The sequence below is a fragment of the Podarcis melisellensis genome (genome assembly GCF_964234715.1).
Source record: "Podarcis melisellensis genome assembly, chromosome: 12".
In the NCBI taxonomy this organism is placed as follows: Eukaryota; Metazoa; Chordata; class Lepidosauria; order Squamata; family Lacertidae; genus Podarcis; species Podarcis melisellensis.
The window spans coordinates 6,326,065-6,347,527 of NC_138544.1; the positions used below are offsets into that span (position 1 = coordinate 6,326,065).

Consider the following 21,463-nt stretch of genomic DNA (forward strand, 5'->3'; position numbering starts at 1 on the left):
TCTAAAAAACAAAAAATACAGAAGCTTAGCATGCTCAAATAAAACCACAAAAATAAAAAGCAATAATTAAAAAGCAAATTCATTATGGATTTGAAGCTACTTTGGTTTGTATGCTCTCCAGCAGCAAGATTTCCACTGTAAAGTGACAGGTTGTTAGTTAAAGCTAGTTAAGTTTTTTGTTTTCAATAGTCTGTTAGTTCAAGTGCTCTACACAATTAATGCAGACCTGATGGGCAAAGCTTTTTACCTGTGTTTGTGTGCAAGGAATAATGCATGCTCTTTAGATGAAAACTTAAATATTTTAGTGACATTTGCTTAACTTCTCAAAATAAACACCAATTCACAACTGTCTCAAGGCCTATTGCTGCTAGTACGCATATTCAAAATGGTCAATAGCACCATTTAACTCGCCAGCAGAGGTCTCAAAAGGCTTCTCTGGGAAATATTTACTATAATTAAGATCAGATGATAAAATGGCAACTGTAAGAGTCACTCCACTCCCTGCCTTGTATTTCAAAGATTCTTCTAGGTTTATGAACCATTCAAACCATTTCACAGATCTAAGTTCTAATATCATAGCTACTCTGGAATTTCTGAAAGGAAAAAAAATCTTTTGACCCGCCCCCCCCCCCCGCCCAATAGCTCAACCAGAACAAGGTAGAATCCATCTAACCTATTCAAACCATGTCCCCATTTGTATGATCATATCTTGGCTAAACAAAATGAAGCCCCTTACAACTGAACAAACCAAGAAGTCTTCAGTTAAAAAGTATTTCCTATTTCCTGTCCCAGCTGCAGAAGCCAGATAAGACTGTTTTAGGTAGGTGCTGTTGCACTGATGCAACACTACTAGGTACGTCATAGCTAGATATAAAACAAGATGAGTGTGCAAGGAGGAGTTGGCAAGCTATACAGCAATTTAACTTTGACACCAGGATGAGAACTACTGTATTTTTTGCTCTATAAGACTCACTTTTCCCCTCCTAAAAAGTAAGGGGAAATGTGTGTGCGTCTTATGGAGCGAATGCAGGCTGCGCAGCTATTCCAGAAGCCAGAACAGCAAGAGGGATTGCTGCTTTCACTGCGCAGCGATCCCTCTTGCTGTTCTGGCTTCTGAGATTCAGAATATTTTTTTCCCTTGTTTTCCTCCTCCGAAAACTAGGTGCATCTTGTGGTCTGGTGCATCTTATAGAGCGAAAAATACAGTATTTATTGCATTGGCACAACACTGACTAAAAAAAGCTCAAATGCATTTTCAAGAATTTATACATGCAGGTCTGAATGCTTGTTATCCGAAATCTCAGTTACCTGAACACAAATAATTATTCCCAAACCTAGCTACACAAATGGCTGGTTCAGGTAGCTGAAGAGTCAAGAGTTGTCCCACTTCCTTACTCGCTTGTGTTTTGCTGGTTGGCAGAGCAAGAGAGAGTGGACAAATCCGTTGTTCCTTTTGTTTGGCTTTTGCCAATTGTCTGCAGCAATTTCAGGAAGGAAGCAGGAAGGCACAAATCACGGATTAGAAATGTTCCCATAGTAAATAATTAAAATCATCAGCTTGATATGCGAATGCTCACCTAACCAATTATCTCCTGAAAATGCACTGTGTTCAGAAAACGGGACCTGCATGTGTCTCAAATCATGTCTCATATGCTCACTGCTGCTCTCTAAATCTTAATGGTTAAGAGATTCAAGTCGTGTAGAGCTATGAAAAAACTCCACCCCGATCTGCTACCTCAAAAGAGAGATCCTATTCTCCACAGCATGCACAAGGACAGAGTCATCGTGGTCGTAAGAATCAAGAAACAACAGCAAACAGTTTGCCAGCACCATTGTATCAGATATATGACTCCTTCCCTAGCTGAAGAGTCATCTGAAGTTGCAGCAAATGCTAAGCAAATGAAAGCTTATGGATCCTGTCTAATGTCCCCTCCAGCTGCTAGACTTTAAGGGAGGGCAGAAATTAAATGAGGAATGACCTACACAGTAGCTGCATTTTGCTGAACTTTAACATTAGTTATACAATCATACCTCGGGTTGAATGTGCTTCGGGATGAGCCCGTTTGAGTTGCACTCCGCAGCAACCCGGAAGTAACAGATAGCGTTACTTCCGGGTTTCACCGCTTGCGCATGCACAGATGCTCAAAATGACGTCACGCGCATGCGCAGAAGCGCCGAAACGTGACCCGCAGACACGGGTTACGTTCGCATCTAGAGGTACCACTGTACTGAGCTGCTGACTGCATGTAGAGTACTTATTAGACTGCATCACTCTAAGTAGTTATCTTAGCAGGATTACATATTTGTTCTTCCTAGCTTTTAATACCTGAAGATCACCCTTTGCTATTTAGTTTTATTAGAAAACATTTATAGGCTGCCTTTAGGAGCCAAACTCTCTCTAAATGTGGCTTGCACACAATTAGAAATTCAACAGTAATAAAATAAAACCCCAAACGTTCACTGTAACCACATTTTAAAAAACAGAATTAATAATAATAATAATAATAATAATAATAAGTCCTTGCAACTCAGCAACTGATTTAGAACCAAAGCAGTATTAACAGATTCAGCAGCCAAAAGAAGAACAATAGCAAGATGGAATATACCTCATGAGTAAAGCATTGTGAAAAAGTGGTTTGCCCCCAAAATGCACAAAATGGTTACCTGGCTTGCTTCACACTTCTTTGAGATGTAAAGCAGAACTGGAAGCCCAGCCTAGACAGCTAAACGATGCAACCAACAGTGTGGGCTTTATGGCATCACCGCTATGACATTATTTTCGGAAATTTCACAATATATGCAACCATTGTTCCCTTTGAAGCGCTCTGAACATTTTAAGGACCATGGGAAGCGGTCTCATGCTGTCAAATCAAATGCTTTGCTTCGTTAGTATAGTGATCAAAGCATTGCAGGGAAAAGCAACACACCAGGAAAGGGACAATTTCCCTGAAATTATTATTTAAGATAGCTGAGAACTATTCAACTACAACCTTGTTAACATGTGAAGATGCTGATCAAGCAGAAAGCATGGTATAGGCTTCCTGGTCCAGAATATGAAGTCGTTTTCTTGAGCTCTGCAACGAAGTATAGAGCAGAGCACAGGGATGACTCTCCCTGTGCATCTTCCTACTCGAGAGTCCAGCAACATCTGGAGGGCTATGCGTTCCCCATCCCTGTTTAAACAATGCTTTAGCATTATGAGAATGAGCTGCTGAAAGCCTCAGCGTCGCATCCTCCTCCAATGAAGCCAGATGGACTTCAGAAACTTTCACTTTTCAAACCAATTTAAATATGATCTTAAAAAAAACAACAACAATGCATAGCTGCCAACGTTTCCCATTTTTAAAGGGAAATTCCCTTATTCCGAATAGGATTTTCCCTTAAAAAAAAGGGGGAAGTTGACAGCTATGCAACAATGCAACATGCTTGGGAGGTTTCAACTTCATGGGAGAAATGGGAAATACTATTAGAGTTTGTTCATAGTGAAGCCGCATAGATTGTCCACAGATGTAATTTACACTATGATTTATGTTTCAAAAAATATACTGCAGACCAAAATAGACTTGAGAGTCGAACTCCCAGAAGAATATGAGATGATTGGACCCTTACTGAGCTCGAAGCATGGGTACTCCCAACAAAAATTTTAAGAATTCGGCAAAATATTTGGATTTTATGATTTTATTATATGTATTGGTATAATTCAGATTAATTAATGTGATATGATTGGATTGTTAAATGGAAAACTTAATAAAAATTATTTTTTTTAAAAAAGAGAGTCTGACTCCCAACTTCTGAATGGCACAGAAATGTTAACTCTCAAAAATGTTTAAGTTTGTATTTGGGCACAGGACTAATGCCAGACCCTTTAATGGTCTTACCAGTCATCTTTATGGATGAAGAAACCATTGCAATTTCAGAATTGTATAAACTTAACTTAACCTTCCAAAAATTGATGTATGTTGCTTTAAAATAACTCCGAAAAGAGAAGTGAGGGTCCTCATAAGATTCAGAAACCAATAAATTTGAGTACTTTTTTCCAAAAGTGGGATGAAGAAAAAGCAAGGGATGAAGTCCATTCGGTGATGAAGCTTCAATTAATTTCCCCACTTTCCTGACACTGCATGCAGAAACTGCATGGGCTTGTTTGGTTTGACAGCTCCAAGAAGATAAACTCCTCAGCTGGCTATCCTGCAAACCTGCTTGAGGGAGCACAGGAGACAGACATGTGCCAGAGAGAAAGCCAAAATTAACTTTTGAGCAAACATAAAAGTTCACTGAACTTAATAGTTGGGGAACAAACCTTGAGATTGACAATAGGTAACAACTGCAATTACTTTTGCATCTCTCATCATCTTCAGTTTGCATGTATATGGGAGCCAGATATTGCTGAACTTATTACTCCAGACAACACCTTCTTAATAAAAGTATCAGATCCGAATAGTAGAAAACCCACTACCCTGTTGTAAGTTTAGTTACTAGAAATAGTCTCTGCAGTAAAACAACTGTGTTACATTCATTACCTAATGCACCAATTGGAATATACTGGGTTATATAGAGATATATAACCTACAAAACTAAATCTATGAATATAATACATATTCAATTATTCCCCATCAGAAGAGTACAAGTCCATAAATACTTTCTGTGCACCTTGAGCTCAATTTTAGTATATTTCATTCTATTTGTACTCTTCTGCGCCATGAACTGTGTAATATAATATTCCTTCTACCTTTCAGAAACTTTAACCATGAAAACGTGTTTTAACAGCATACCAGAGAAGAAGACACAATTTAATTTGCAAGTGAGGCAATAGCAAGGACATATAGATTCTTCTTACAGATAATGAATAGCAATGGGAACCAGATGGAACCCTGCTGATGGCAATACAGTATAGATTGGAAGTCAGTTAATGGCAGTACTACGTACCCATATATTGAATAATGTAGCTGTTCAATTATATAAAATCGACATGCAAACGTTCCCATAATTGTCTGACGTGAGCCCACCAGGCAAATAAAACTGCCTCAGCCGCCAAATTCAGGTTGGAAGCTACACTAAAAGCTTCATGTCAGCCAAGCGTACTTGAACCTATGTTGCGACCAAAGACTATTATGTTTCCTATGAAGAAAATGTACTTTGTTGACAATCCTCCCTCAACCATCAGGCACCAGCTCAGCTGACAGAACAACATCAGGTATGTTTCCACCAGCTCAGCTGACAGAACAACTTTCTACTCCTGCTGATATTACAAAAACTAAAAACTTCTGCTCATCCACTATTTAAAAATATGACTGCCAGCGAAGATATTTTGTGCTTCTATCCTGCGGGTGTTGCTGTGGTCTAAACCACAGAGCTTGCCGATCAGAAGGTCGGCAGTTCGAATCCCCGTGACGGGGTGAGCTCCTGTTGCTCAGTCCCAGCTTCTGCCAACCTAGCAGTTCGAAAGCACACCAGTGCAAGTAGATAAATAGGTACCGCTCCAGCAGGAAAGTAAATGGCGTTTCCGTGTACTGCTCTGGCTCGCCAGAAGCAGCTTAGTCATGCTGGCCATATGACCCGGAAGCTGTCTGCGGACAAATGCCGGCTCCCTCGGCCTATAGAGCGAGATGAACGCTGCAACCCGATAGTCGTCCGCGACTGGACCTAACAGTCAGGGGTACCTTTCCCTTTCTCTTTACATATCCTGTATTTTTATCTTGTGAACCGCCCTGATATATTTGGATGAAGGGCGGTACGCAAATTTAATAAAATAAATTAAAATCAATACATTGAGAAATAAATTCCGCAGCATACTTAACGACCTGAAGCATCAGACCAGACTAATGCACCCCAAAGGCCCACGCAAATACATAATTTTTCAACAAGCACTGGAAGCACACTACTGGTGGTGCTTGTGCTGGTGGAGGGGATTCCAAAGGATGGGCACAATGACAAATAAACTCCTACAAAAATGGGCATATGAAAAATGGGCATATGCCCTACAAAATGGGCATATGAAGACCCAGGAGGCCCCACTCTTTTTTCTCACTGGCTGGAATAATCCATATAAGGAAAAGGCACTTGTAGTTTAAAATAAAAGGTAGGTTAATGTTTCTTGTAAACTGTGAGATATAAACAAACAACTGTAATAAATAATAGTAAGTAAGTTGTAACAATTACTTTGGTGGTGTATGCGCCTTTAAGGAGTTGACTGAATGGCCAAACATGTGATCCAAAACAGATTTTCCATGAACTTGTGGGAAAAACCATATCACCACTTTTACTACCACTTACTTTGTTAGCTGCCCTTTGTTTTTGTTGTTGTCAACTCCATTGTACGTAACAGCCGCCAATTTTCTGCTTCGGTAGTTCTCATAATGGACATTATTAGTGACGTCTTTCAGGTCCTGCATGTGAGTTCTATTTAAGAAAAAGAAGAACTTATCAGTAACTTTACTGAATAATAGCTGATACATACAATATTAATTTTAATAAGCAAAACATGTGGCATGGGGCTTTGAAATGTAAAAGTGCTTTATACAGTGATTTATTGTTCTTAAAGAAATATGCGAACGACTTCATGTTTAGAGAATTCTATACATAACCAATAGGGAGGATACATTAATATTTTGCATATGTTCTTAATAGATTTGTGGAACCAAATTATGCCTCTTAGCATAATCACCTCCCCCCCAAAAAATGTCTGATGTACAAGTATTTCCCAAATTTAAAGCTTGATCCTAACACACATTAAATTCAATGAATCCCTATCTAATTCAGAAAAACTTGCTTTTATGTAAGTATACTCGGGATCAGACTGTGGTTTCTGCATCTTGCACCTTCTTGTTAAAACTCTAGCCTCCAAAAAAGCACCTACACATCCCACCAACTGACATATCAATTTCAAAATATCCAGAGGTATATTCAACAGCCGACTTTCACAAATTAAAAAAGAGATTTTCCTTTGCTTGCTTTGTTATGAAAATGTAGCCAAATAGTCTAAGCTATATCAGGAAATACTAAGTTTTTAATATTTCTTCCTGACCAGAAAAAAATCCTAAAATTATACACACTAAAAGTGGCCACTGAGTACATGCATATATTTTTTTTATTTTAAAAGTTCATCGTTTATTCAGATGACCTTCGGTTAAAAAGAGAAAGTATTACAATATACCAGTTTCTTTTTCAACAGAATTCACGAAAGGAATGGGCCTACTTAGCTAGTCTTCCAATGTGGTCCAGCAATGTGGAAGGCCTCCCAATAGATGGAAGAACCACAACAGAACTTGGAAGGAAGGAAGGAAGGAAGGAAGGAAGGAAGGAAGGAAGGAAGGAAGGAGGGAAAACTATTCCCCAAACCAGTGCTGCACATCACTTGCTTACCTTATCAACATATTTCTTAGAATTGTGAAGTCACAGTGTTCACCATTTTCAACTGTAGGGGGAAAATGTCACATTTTTTAAATACAGGAAACAGACATCTGCCAGTAGCAGATGGGGTGAAGGGACACTATGGAAGCCAACCCTCTATTTACCATCGTTGCTACTAACTTTGAAGGAAAAACAGCAGAAAGGGAAGCCATTCTAGCTATTTGATGTTGCACTACTACGATGTCACTATATGTATCACATGTTCAAATATAAAAACCACAAAAGCTACTGTAATGTTATATTGTTGGCTGCCTTGAGTGTACTATTGGAAAAGCAGAATATAATCAAATCACAGCCCTATTAATGTTTTTTGGGCTTACAGGGAAGATCACACATGGCCTTTTGTGCACTTACCTTCTGCAACACCCCAAGGATATTGCCTTCCTCTAACCCTCTTGCCGTTGACTTCAATGATAGTATTGCTACCTACTACAGCAAGAGGTAAACGGTCCTGGAGGACAGAAAGAGTATATTTTGGGGGTGTAAGTACATAGTTTTACTCCTCTGAATACACGAAATATCCCAGTTGGATATGAACAAAAGGGACTTTTGAAACATTATATGGGAAAGGCCATAGCTCAATGGTAAAGCACATGTTTTTCATGCAAAGAGCTCGGGTTTAGTTTCCTGTATTTGCTAAAAACCAAACAGAAAATAGATGACTATTGTCTCATTGACCCTAGTATTTTCCAAGTGCCATCATGTTTGCAATGTCTCAAGCAGAAATCTTTCCCTACGTTTCTATCTGAGATACATTCTCCATTACTATGCTTTTGCAATTATACAGAGCAAGCTGCCTCATACCAAGTCAAACCATCCAGCTTAGTATTTTTTTACACTGGCTGGAAGTGCCTTTTCAGGATTTCAGACAGATGCTATACCATTGAGCTACGCCTCTTCACATTAGAATAGCCCCCACGAGGCATTCCCCCTGTACCACACAACAGAAAGACTGAAAGGATTTACCACAACTGCCCTAGGTAAACCACAAGGACACACCCCTTCAGAACCAGCAAACAAAAGAACAAGGTTGTAAAATAAACGAGGAAGAGAAAAACAGAGATGTTAGAAACCTTCTGAGAAACATATTAAGATTTCCAAGTGCTGATAGAAGCCCAGAAAATGACTAACCATAGTTGAAATTAGCCAGTTTGTCCAGATTTGGGACAACGACAAACTGCAGATTATCTATTAATTGAAGCAAAAACATACTTCCCTACAAAGCCAGTGTTATTACACAGCAACATCTGGTATGTTCAGGCACTTTTGGAGGGGGGGTTGCATGCAAGGGTTCCCCCAGTGCCTTCAATATAGTAGGGAGCTCTGAAAGCACAGAACAGCTCTTTCTACCAAGGGCAAAGAAGAAAGTCGATCTATAGAGCATTCTGTGTTCAAAGTATAAAGCTCAAGATGAGTTGTCATACCAATTTCTAAATTTCTGTACCTTTATCTTTTTAACCAACTTATTTTCTTCTTCATCATCTGTCTCTGGGAATTCGTATATTTTAATTTTGTGCTCTTGAATTTCTTTCATTATCTGAAAAAAAAATATTAATAGAGAACAGAAGCAGTGTTTTTGGCATGCTTATGAAGCATACATAGATTTGCAAGATACTTTAAAAATAAAATAAACAAAACAACCTGCCTGACAAAGGACCTGTGACATTCCTGGATATATGAAATGTATGTGGCAAATTAACCTGTCAGAAATACTAAAAATAATTCATCCAATTTTCTGAAAATCAAACTTGCTGATTCACATTGAACACCAAATATGGACACTCCTGTCTATGGTATTAGCTTTGCGGGGATGAGAAGGACATGTTTCTGTCTATTACAGTTATGCCAGAATGCTTGGATTTCTCCATTGTTCTTATTTAGAATCATAGAATCATAGAGTTGGAAGAGACCACAAGGGCCATCGAGTCCAACCCCCTGCCAAGCAGGAAACAGCATCAGAGCTCTCCTGACATATGGTTGTCAAGCCTCTGCTTAAAGACCTCCAAAGAAGGAGACTCCACCATACTCCTTGGCAGCAAATTCCACTCTCGAACAGCTCTTACTGTCAGGAAGTTCTTCCTAATGTTTAGGTGGAATCTTCTTTCTTGTAGTTTGGATCCATTGCTCCATGTCCGCTTCTCTGGAGCAGCAGAAAACAACCTTTCTCCCTCCTCTATGTGACATCCTTTTATATATTTGAACATGGCTATCATATCACCCCTTAACCTCCTCTTCTCCAGGCTAAACATGCCCAGCTCCCTTAGCTGTTCCTCATAAGGCATCGTTTCCAGGCCTAATGATTTATTTCCTAATCATAAGTTGGGTATACTGCACACATTCATTGAATGTATTTGAGCTCAAGAGGCATGAGGCATGGAGACACTTGAGACATGGAGTGTTATGGTGCTGGTTGGGGAAATAAAAATAAAAGGGAGGGCAGGACAGAGGGGTAACTGGTCTAGGCAAGCCCCTAACGGTTCAAAGTTAGCATCTGGGGGGGGGTGAGGAGAGGTGAAGTGTGTTGGAAGATACATGCTTGGATATTTAGAATACAAGGATATTTCAAAGATGAAGTCAAAGAGAAAGGACACTCTATGGCAATAGAATGCTCAGCTTCAGGGCTGGATGCCAGCAGCAAACCAAAGTCCTCTAGCACTATATAGCACAGCAGAGGAATGTTTGGGGCTGGGGGGGGGTGTCTCATTACACTTGCCAGAAACTCTGCCCTTCTTCCAAAGGCCTGAACAGCTTTACATGGCTCCTGTCCCAATATGACTGAAGCTCTGAACAGGAACATTTTTATTGCAGGATTTAGCTGCCAGCCCCACTTGCAATTGTGAATTGTTTATTATCTATGTTAGCCAAATGCATTTCATAGGATTTGGAAGCTTTCTAGGTAAAGGTAAAGGGCCATTAGGTCCAGTCGTGGAGGACTCTGGGGTTGAGGCACTCATCTCACTTTACTGGCCAAGGGAGTTGGCGTACACCTTCCGGGTCATGTGGCCAGCATGACTAAGCCGCTTCTGGCAAACCAGAGCAGTGCATGGAAACGCCGTTTACCTTCCCGCTGAAGCAGTACCTATTTATCTACTTGCACTTTGATGTGCTTTTGAACAGCTAGGTTGGCAGGACCAGGGACGGAGAAACGGGAGCTCACCCCGTGGCAGGGATTCGAACCACCAACCTTCTGATCAGCAAGCCCTAGGCTCTGTGGTTTAACCCACAGTGTCACCCACATCCCTTGTGAATTGTTTATTATCTGTGTTAGCCAAATGCATTTCATAGGATTTGGAAGCTTTCTACAAGAACTGAAATATGCTCTCACTCTACGGTAGTAAGCCACCATACCATATTTCTACACGCTGCCTTCTCATTGTTATTCTTTTTACAATCTTTTTATTTATTTTTCATGGTACAGAAGAAACATTTTGAAAACACAACTGCTACAACAACAAACAACTGGTCCCAATACAATTACAGACTTTTGCCATGCCATGTAATAAAGTTTCACTTGATTACTCTAAAATATCATGCTACAATTTCCCATGAGCATTGGGGTGGATTCCTGCCACAGTCGGAACAGTTGATGTATTCAAAAAGCATGTTTAACCTGGAGGTAGGCTGTATGAATTGTGTATTGCTTTGTAACGATTTGTTGGGTCTCTGGACCATAATAAAGATTGTTGTTGTTGTTGTTATGTATTCAACAAACATTTGCCATACATTATGAATACCCTGCCATCGCTTGCGAGACGCATTACTTTTGGTTTTACAGCAGGCACCCTTGCTGTATTCTCCTTAGGGCTTGAAATAAGTTGCAAGCTGGATTTGAGGGCGGAGAGAATTATGTTTTCTGTCAGTGAAGGAGATTTGACTTAACTATGCTTAAGGTCTCCAACCTGCCTTAAAGGTAGTTACAATCCGGCACACAGAAACCACAAGTAAGTGCAATGTATCATTTTCAAACCACAATTACATTCCAAGTGCACCACTACCTTTTAAATGTAAACTTTACGGCAGTGATTAAGTATTACTGTGTAACAAAAACAAAAAACATACTGACAAATCCCTAAAACCCTGCACAAGCCTGGCAAAAAACCAAACATGTTTTAGATTGAGCATGTCATATTTATTCTACTTGCTAATTAAGAACATTCGCTTTTAACAAAAATGGAAAGAACTATCATTTTCATTGTTCAGATCAGTGAACACATTTGCCTTGTCAGGAGCTGTATTCATGTTTTTTTTTACTTCTGGGAAAAAGTTAGCTTACCACTTCCAAAATACATATCTTGCTGAGATGCTAGACGTCACTTTGAGGATTAAATTCTTAAATCACACTGTTAAACATAGTATGTACACCCACCCACCCCTATTTTTTCATAATAAAAGTCTCTTTTCACCTGTTTTTTAAACTGCTGACATTCTTCAGGTGTAAGTGTGTCTGCTTTGGCAATAAGTGGAATGATATTCACTTTTTCATGCAGGCGCTTCATAAACTCGATATCCAAAGGCTTGAGTCTTTAAAAAAAAGTATTGTGATTCAGCAAAATATGTCTGTCAGCTAAGAAAGTCCCTTCTGAACACCCACACTGCAAAAATTTGTATAACCATATATACACAACAAAAGTAATGAATTATCAGAATTTCATTTTCCTATTTAATAGCTGCAATAATATGTGTCACAGAGGAGTAAGCCAAGCATTTTTTCAAGCATTACACCTGCAAACTTATCAGAGTTTAACATTGAAAACTAGCTTTGAATATAGAGCATTATATAATGCTGATACTACATTTCTGACTTGGATGTTTCCTGTGTCACCCAACTGATTAAGTAGTAACATGGGACTGAGTACAATTCACAATCCCAGTAGTAAGGTCAGGAAAACTGACACCGTCCCCATCAAGTCAATTTGGATAAAGGAAGCAAAGCTTGTTCAAATTCTGAGACTGATGCAAATTTCTAAGGAGGTGTGTACTATTCAGAAGGGAAGTCCCCATTTAACTGGAGAAATAATACAACATAATTCAAAGAGGAACCAAAAGAATCTATAAAAATGCCAAAACAAGTAAGTAATTTTCTTTATTAAATCTAACCACATCATCAGCATAAGGTTAAGAAAGCAGTTTAATTTTAGACAGTTATTTTATATTATGCAGTTGATTAAGCCATTATTTAGTAATCTTTTTTAGTAAGCATCTATTAAAAATAATAGGCTTCAAAAAAGGTAGCTTTCAGTGAGCCACTTGCCTTCTATCATCCAGCTCTTGCCTTTTTGAGGCTGATGCTGCAAGCCTCACTGTCCCTGTTATCTGGCTCTATCTAGTATGGGGACTGGATGAAAGACACTGAATGAAGCTTAATCCACATGGAGCTGAGAAACGAAGGCTGGCAGGCACTATGGCCTAGGAATGTGTTCAAGAACCAGTGACAGCCTAGATCAGCTCCATGCCAGCAACTTTATCCAGGATCATAGTATATTTTAGATTTTGTATCAGAAGCTATTACTTTAAGCTGCAAGTGCTAAAATTAAAAACTACAATGATTTGAGCATTTGGTGTTAACAATGCCAAGACAAACAAGGAAAGCTGAACCTAGTGCTATTCCAATGGCCCCTTGAACAACCATTACACCTGTGCTGAAAAAATTAATGCAACCCTTATAGCAAGCCTGGTGCCTTCCAGATGTTGGTGGTCTACAACTCCCATCTAATGGGTGTAGGAGTTTAACATCATCTGGAAGGCATAATTCCAGTTACAGATAGGTAGCCGTGTTGGTCTGCCATAGTCAAAACAAAAAAAGTTCCTTCCAGTAGCACCTTAAAGACCAACTAAGTTAGTTCTTGGTATGAGCTTTCGTGTGCATGCACACGAAAGCTCATACCAAGAACTAACTTAGTTGGTCTTTAAGGTACTACTGGAAGGAATTTTTTTTGTTTTGGAAGGCATAAGGATGGGTCCTATAAGACGTCTTGCTTTAAAGATAATAGCATGCCAATGATGCTGTAAAAAGAACCCCTAAATAGCAAAACAATGTAGACTGTGGAAAGGGATATTAGAAATCGCCAAGTTAAACATGAGAGAACCCCTAACAAATTCAATGGCTTTAATTTTGGTAAAATTAATGCTAAGTTGTTCCAGATGTTAGCTAGCACACCAATCTGCTTTTTCTGAGATAATATAACCATATTATCTACATACAGGATGATCCTGACCCTTCTATTTCCTACAGCAGGTAGGCATGCACCCAGTTTCCCAAGCAATCTAGCCAGATCATTAACATAGAGGCTGATACTGAATGACTGAAAACCACATCCCAAGCTACATTTCCTACTGACCCGTGTCCTGATGGAGCAATGAAGTATAAACAACACTGCACCCTGTTGTCTGGCATCTGACGTCTGTTCACACGTGATTCTGCATTAAGATAGTCTTCAAACTTGCTGTCAATGTAGTCGATAACTGGCTGCCAGCTAGAATATGCAAATACACATTTTTAAGAACCATCATTGACTTGTAACATCAATAGCATCACAGCAAATTGTTTGGCTTAATATTAACTAACCTGTATATTACTTAACCTGTTGATATACTGATCACAAACATATAACTGATTCTTTTAATTTTAATACAGTGGTACCTCGGGTTAAGAACTTAATTTGTTCTGGAGATCTGTTCTTAACCTGAAACTGTTCTTAACCTGAAGCACCACTTTAGCTAATGGGGCCTCCTGCTGCCGCTGTGCCGCTGCTGCATGATTTCTGTTCTCATCCTGAAGCAAAGTTCTTAACCTAAGGTAATATTTCTGGGTTAGGGGAGTCTGTAACCTGAAGTGTATGTAACCTGAAGAGTATGTAACCTGAGGTACCACTGTACTTCACATTAAGGTGTTTGCATTCACCTGGTTTGTGCTTATTTTCAGTAAATAGGAAGTGTTATTATAACAGATGTTGGTATAGCTCAGTTGGTTAGAACAGCCATATGATTTTCCAGTTGGGTGGTTTACCACAGGCAACTCTCAAGTTATGCAGGGTAGCATTCCAGTGATAGTGCAAAAAGCCAAAATAACGTTTATTCAAAACACTCCCTCTCTCTGCACCTCCAAATGCTCTCCCAAGGTGAGTGCAATGGACCCATTTCTTACCTTCTTCTTTTTTTTAAATGGCCAAGTGCATAAAGCAAAATGCACACAAGTTAAATATGCTTAAGTTGCGAATCAACTGTAGCAAATTGCTACAGTTTACTCCCATGTAAATGGCTAACTTCACGACTCCAACCACATGTAGAGCAGAAGTCCTACTGAAATTAATGAGGCTTACTCCCAAGTAGAATTAGAACTGCAGCCTAAGTGCCTAAGGAGAGGTGTACTCCCTGTGCCCTCTATATTCTATGTTTTCTCTTTCTGCCATCATCTCATGTGTTGTCTTTCCCCTCTCCTTCTTACAGTTGCTACTGCTAGAATGCAGAGCGGTTCTTACAGCAGAAGAAGACCATTTTCTCTCATTTCCACCAGACTCAGGCTTTAAGGTAGGGCTGGGGGAAACCTATGGTCCTACAGGTGTTGTTGGATTGCAAGTCTCAACATTCCCAATCATTAGCCATTCTAATTGGGCTTGAAGGGAGTTGGGAGTACAACACTATTGGGCACAGGCTCCCACCTTGCTTTAAAGAGTAGCCCTTTAAAAGTCAGGAGGGAGAGCTTGTACAGTATTTCTCTAGCTACAAATATTGGGCCAGCTGCTGCAATAGAAGAAAAGCAACCAGCAGTGGCAGGAGAGCCAGGCAGGAGAAGAGGTGGCTGCAACTACAGTGGTGCCTTGCAAGACGAAATTAATTCGTTCCGCAAGTCTTTTCGTCTTGCGAGTTTTTCGTCTTGCGAAGCACGGTTTCCCATAGGAATGCATTGAAAATCAATCAATGCGTTCCTATGGAAACCGCCTTCAGACCAGGTCCGGGGACAGGCTGTCCCCCGACCTCTTCTGAAGGCCGGCGGGGGGCGAAAGTCTTTGCTTCCCCCCACCTGCCTTCCCGGGACAGCGGAGACTTCTCCACTGTCCCGGGGCGATCTTAAAATGCTGGCGGGCGGCAGCGAATTATTCGCTGCCGTCCCCCAGCATTTTAAAAGCCCCCGGGACAGCGGAGACAGCGAAGTCTTTGCTCCCCCCGCCTGCCTTCAAAAGATGTCCGGGACAGCAGAGAAACGCAGCGCTGCGTTTCTCCGCTCTCCCGGGAAGGCAGGCAGGGGGGAGCAAAGACTTTTGCCCCCCGCCGGACTTCAGAAGAGGTCCAGGACCTCTTCTGAAGGCTGGCGGGGGGCAAAAGTCTTTGTCCCCCCTGCCTGCCTTCCCGGGGGCTTTTAAATCGCCCCGGGACAGCGGAGAATTCCTCCGCTGTCCCGGGGCGATTTTAAAATGCTCCCCGACGGCTTTTGAAGGCAGGCGGGGGGGAGCAAAGACGTCAGAAGAAGTCTTTGCTGCCCCCGCCTGCCTTCAAAAGCCGTCTGGGACAGCGGAGAAACGCAGCGCTGTGTTTCTCCGCTCTCCCGGGAAGGCAGGCAGGGGGGAGCAAAGACTTTTGCCCCCCGCCGGCCTTCAGAAGACTCCCCCCCCCCCCACGCCTGCCTTCAAAAGCCATCCGGGATAGCGGGAAGCGCTTCCCTGCTATCCTGGACTGCTTTTAAAATGCTGGCGGTGGGGAACAAAGCCTTTCGGCCCCCGCCGGCCTTCCTGGACCTCTTCTGAAGGCCGGAGGGGGGGGGGAAGGCTTTGCTCCCCACCGCTAGCATTTAAATTTGTTTTGCGAAGCGCCTCCAAAACGGAAAACCCTTTCGTCTAGCAGGTTTTTCATCTTGCGAGGCGTTCGTCTTGCGGGGCACCACTGTAGAAGCCAGTGGTGCAAATGAGCACATCTGCCTTCAGGTTATTGACAAGGCTGTGGGGTAATTCATAAAAAATAATTAAAGTTAGCTATCTGCAGTTACTAGTTCTGATGCACAACATACAGCAACAGAGTGAGAGTTTATTGTTTATGATAGTATTTAAAGAAGAATAGTTAAAGTAACCAAGGGCGTGTTCCTAACCACTTGTAATGAAATTATTGGTGTTCTAAATTAGTAGCCACCACTCTTAATATTAGAATATGCTTACCAATTGCTATTATCCACAGCATCACCAAATCCAGGAGTGTCAACTATTGTTAGTAGCAGCTGAACGCCACCTTCTTTAATTAGAACTTTAGACTGTTCAACCTGAAAATTAAAAAAGAATAAAAAATTAGATATATGAAAAAAAATCATATTCTAAACATATGAAAATGGTACTTCTTTTAAGTAAAAAACTGATGAATGAGACCACCTTCCAAGTACACTACATTCCTATTAACTTATTCTAAATAAATATGAAAGCTCAGAGTTTGTTTTTATTTCTGTTAATTGAAAGGCATTTTTATGGAGCTCCTGCTGAGTTGAAAAATACAGAAGGAGGGAGGGAGAGCAAATTCAATTTATGGAACTGCCTCAGATCCATTTTCCTGAGATTCCCAGTTTTTATTTTAAAAAGGGAGCAAGATATGTTTTGTGAAGGTATGCTTGAAACCGTATGGACCAATCATGGCTGCCAAGAGGAATGGACTGAGCGTAAAAATGTTTTGGGCCCACAGCCAGCAGGGGGCCTTGATTCTGAGCTCAAAGTCCCCTTATGGAAGGAGATATAAAATGGCTGCATATCTTCACAATGGACATGTGAGATAGGTTCAGGTGACTGGCCCAAGGAAGGAATGTGAGATTGCACATCTTCAGAGCATCTATCCTGCTGGTGTTTATGAAGATTGCCTAACTGGTTTAGTTGTGTTTTGCTGTAAAATATAAAGAGTGGAATGAAAGGGGGGGGGGAATGCTTGCTTTCCTGGATCTGTGTGGTCTTATTTCTATTGTCTCATCACCTCCTTTTACCTCTGAATGCTATATTACATTTATACAGGTGCAAATGTTCATTTTTAACATTTTTAATTTAAAAATAGGTCCTCAAGTTGCCCAAATGCAGCACTAATGTTTTTACTCTAAGTTGGGTTCTTTGCTCAGGAGTGAGTTAAAGATGCAGCAAGTTACACTGCCAGCAGCCTGGTCCTGTACTTAAAAGAAGAAGCACCAATCAGTCTTGCTCAGGGCAGAGACAGACAGATCCCAGCATTCTGGGGGTAACCAGAGGAGGAGTGGAGGCACCAGAGCTGGTGTCTGATGATACTGGTAGAGGGTGTGCCTGCTACTACTTCTAACAGGCTGCAGTGCTCGGCTACTTAGGCGACAGTAGCCTAAGAGAACTTCCTGCTCTTCACACTGAGGGTATCAGATACATCCTCCTTAAGGATGTCAATGTCCAGCAGCAGGCTGAGCTCCCTGCTCCCCTCTTCTCCCAAAAGGAAAGACCCCTTGACAGTGCTTATTGTCTGTTCAAATAGCTTCCCAACAGTTGGAGCATGCTTCAGACTCCCACCACCATGAGGAGAACAGAATAGCCTGACCATGCGTGAACCAGTCTGACCACTCATGCTTCTGCTACTGTCAGCACCTCTGCTGCCACCACGGCTGCTATGAAGATGCCTCGTTCTATGTGCTGTGTAATGTGTGTTGCTGCACTGGCTCTGTGCGTGTGTGCAATGCTTGGTGTACTCACACAATAATTACACAATACACACACCCACACCCAAAAGAAGAAGCCACTAAGGCACAGATAACAGAACACAGCTATGACTGGAGGAAGGGGATGAAACACTAAGATAAAGCACAGGAAGTACACATTTTCTTATTTTAAAAATTACAATATGAAGGATAAAACTGATTCACTGGGAAGGCACCCAAACAAATTGACCAAGCCCTTTCAAATGTTCTCTTTAAAGAACTAACAAAAGAGTAAAGCCAGTGGGTGTGTGGGGAGAATAATGGTTTTAAGACTTCACCATATCTCCCCTCAAGAGACTGGAGAGTGTGAAGTTTTCTGCCCATGAACTGGAAAGCAAGAGCTGTCTCAAGATGCTCCCCACCCTGTTTTAGCCCTGGATTGGAAGGAAAGCTTGTCAATAGGCAAAGCCCAATTTACAGAGATTTCTCTATTCATTTCTATAAGATCAATTAGATGATTTCAAAATTAGAAATTGTGCTTCTGAAATATTAGTCATTATCCTAAACACAATATCCAATTTAATGTTCAAACTGGAGTTCATCACCATTTCATTCCTCATAGTAAGTTTATTTTTTTTTCTTTACTAATTTTAAGGAATGTGTGTATCCATACATGGTCAAATTCTCAGAAAACAGCCTCAACTGGAAAGAATCCAGAAAACAGCTGTAAACTAGTGTCAATCTCTTTTAAGAGCTTGAATGAATCCTATCTAGTTTTAGAAGTATTCTCAAAGGGTTCAGGGAAAATAAATTAGCTCCAATCCTGGAATGTAAAACTTTCCTTAGCAATTCCATTCCAAATGGCTATTTTCCCATGCACCGCACTTAAGCAGGTCACACAGATCAAGTTCATGTTAACAATATTATGCCAGACTGTGGAATATTAAAGCTCTCTTGCTTGATCACCCATTTCCTAAAGGTCTCTGGTGACCCCCCCCCCTTTCAAAAATAAGTTTCAAGTGTCTTTTTCACAGGATATGAATAGGTTCATGTTCAGTTCCCTGCTATGAAGTCAGTTCTAAACACATCCAGGAATCTGAATAGTCTTAAAACCCAGAGGAAAGCAAAAACCAATTTACAGTGAAGAATAAAGGCTTATTTTTTATGTAAGTTGCATCAGCTTAAAAAAATACTTCATGCAGTTTCAAATGTACTTCAAAATGTTTCTCTTCTTAAATTTAATATCTACTTATTGCCTGGGAATTAATGAAGCAGCAACAGAAAGAATCGGGACTTGTTTTCTTTCTAAAGCAAGCATGATCAACATACAGCCTTTCTAATGTTTAGACTTACCAGCTTTTTCAAATACACATAACAATATGTTGCATCCCACATTCTCCCCCATCCCCATTTCCTTATTATAAAATATTATAAAATATTTCATAGCAGGGTAATGCAAATGAGGAAAGACTAAATAGAATGTATAGTTGATAGAATAACTGTCAAGTGTTGAAAAGTAAACAGGATTTTCCAAATATCTGCAGAAGTGCCTCCTTCCCTTGAGCCAATAAGGATATTACAATCTGCAGGAGACAATCTTCTTCTTGTCCCCCAAACTGTGAACCCCCCAACTATCATTTTTATTGCCAATTTTAATGTAAATTTTATATTATTCATAAACCACTTATGTGGTATACAGATTACATTAATGAAAATTGAAGACATTTTAAAAGCACAATTTCCTATCAGCTAACAACACAATTCTGGCAACATCTATTCAGAAGACAGTCCTACTGAATTCAGTGGGTGTTACTCAAAGGTAAGCAGCATTAGGATTGCAGTCTAAGCCAGTGTTTCCCAACTTTTTTTGGGCAAAGGCACACTTGTTTCATGAAAAAAATCTCGAGGCACACCACCATTACAGCCCCATGACGTCAGCGCGCAGCGTCACGCCGGGAGGGACGCACGAAAGTGTAAGTTTCAATTTTTTCCCCTCCCCCTTGCCTTCCTTCTGTGCCAACCGCCAAAAAGCCAAGAAAAAAGCCAAGACTTTAGGGCAGCAGGTCGACACGGAAGAAGCTCCTACCTAAGGACAGGTGCGACGGCCGTGTCCTCTTCTGCCACACTTGGCAGCCCTGCCTCACGGTCGTGACTCCCACCCTGATTTCTCCCCGCAGGTCGAGCGGCACAGGCAGCCCAATGTGTCCAGCCCAGACACAAGCCCCGCTTCCCCACTCTAGATCCTGAATGCGACCAAGTGCTCTGGACTCCCGAGCAGGGTGGGAAAGAGGACTCGCATCTGGTAGCCTCCGGGCTCCTCGCCTGCTCGAGGGATGGCATTGCAGGCAAGCTGCCGGCCGTCGCCATCGCCGCCCCCTCATGCGAGTGGACCTGCCCGGAGTGGTGGGCCGGGGGAGGCTCACTCTTTGTGGGGATGTGGCCCGCACGCGTGGCCCCGCTTCCTCCTGCCCAGGGCTGAGCTCCTTACCCGCGATCTCGGTCTCGCGCACGCGGATCCCACTTATTCCGAAGCTCGCGCCACTAGCCGGGGCTCTCACACCGTGCCAGGGCGAGGCGGCGCGGCCCACTGACGTCATCGCGGCTCGCCGCTGCCCTCGACTTCCCTGTTCCCTCCCCTCCCTCGGGTCGCCATGGTTACCGAGGACTGCAAGCTGCTCGGGCGAGCGTGGGGCATTAAGTGGGAGAAGGAAAATTAAAATTAAAACTCGCCTGAAGGCCGCCTCTCCGGATATCTTTCGAATTTTTTAATTTTTCCCGCGGCACACCAGGCAACGTCTCGCGGCACACTAGTGTGCCGCGGAACACCGGTTGGGAAACACTGGTCTAAGCCACCAGTAATCACAAATGATTGATTAATGTAGTCAGAAGGTACTCTTCAGATATGTTGAACAATTACTTCACAGCTAAGATGCAATTGCAGTAATATATATGCATATACATTTTCATTTATACGCGAGAGATCAACATGCTACTAGTAGCCTCCATTTGCAGACCAACATATACGGTGGTACCTCGGTTTTCAAATGTCTCCGTTGACGAACATTTTGGTTTTCGAACGCCATAAACCTGGAAGTAATAATGCTTCAGTTTTCAACCTGCCTTGGAAGTTGAACATGCCACGCAGCTTCCGTTGAGTGCAAGATCCTGAGGCCTAGCTGAGTTTTCGGTTTTCGATCATTTCAGAATTCAAACTGTCTTCCAGAACGGATTATGTTCAAAAACGGAGGTACCACTGTATTAGAATAAAAATACATTTTTTTCCATGCAAACCTGCACAGTCTTTTTAATTCTATGTGAAGGTCCGGGATACTCTGGAGAATACAGGTCTGTCAGGAATAACGAGTTGATTAGTGTTGATTTCCCCAATCCAGATTCACCTATTTAAGAAAAAAAGTTAATATTAATGCAATTAGAATA

General features: G+C 41.3%; 1 protein-coding gene across 2 annotated transcripts in view; it reads right to left on the reverse strand.

The window, feature by feature from the left end:
* The window catches only part of SEPTIN7 (septin 7), a 38,751-nt gene that overhangs the window by 6,695 nt on the left and 10,593 nt on the right, over positions 1 to 21,463 (reverse strand). For both annotated transcript variants that reach the window (XM_081931149.1, XM_081931148.1), the window contains exons 2-9: positions 21,317 to 21,423; positions 16,557 to 16,657; positions 13,749 to 13,883; positions 11,814 to 11,931; positions 8,855 to 8,947; positions 7,765 to 7,861; positions 7,363 to 7,414; positions 6,274 to 6,399 (exon numbers count right to left, since the gene is read on the reverse strand). In XM_081931149.1, coding sequence (XP_081787275.1) covers positions 6,274 to 6,399; positions 7,363 to 7,414; positions 7,765 to 7,861; positions 8,855 to 8,947; positions 11,814 to 11,931; positions 13,749 to 13,883; positions 16,557 to 16,657; positions 21,317 to 21,423 — 829 coding nt within the window. The remainder of the gene's footprint in view (positions 1 to 6,273; positions 6,400 to 7,362; positions 7,415 to 7,764; positions 7,862 to 8,854; positions 8,948 to 11,813; positions 11,932 to 13,748; positions 13,884 to 16,556; positions 16,658 to 21,316; positions 21,424 to 21,463) is intronic.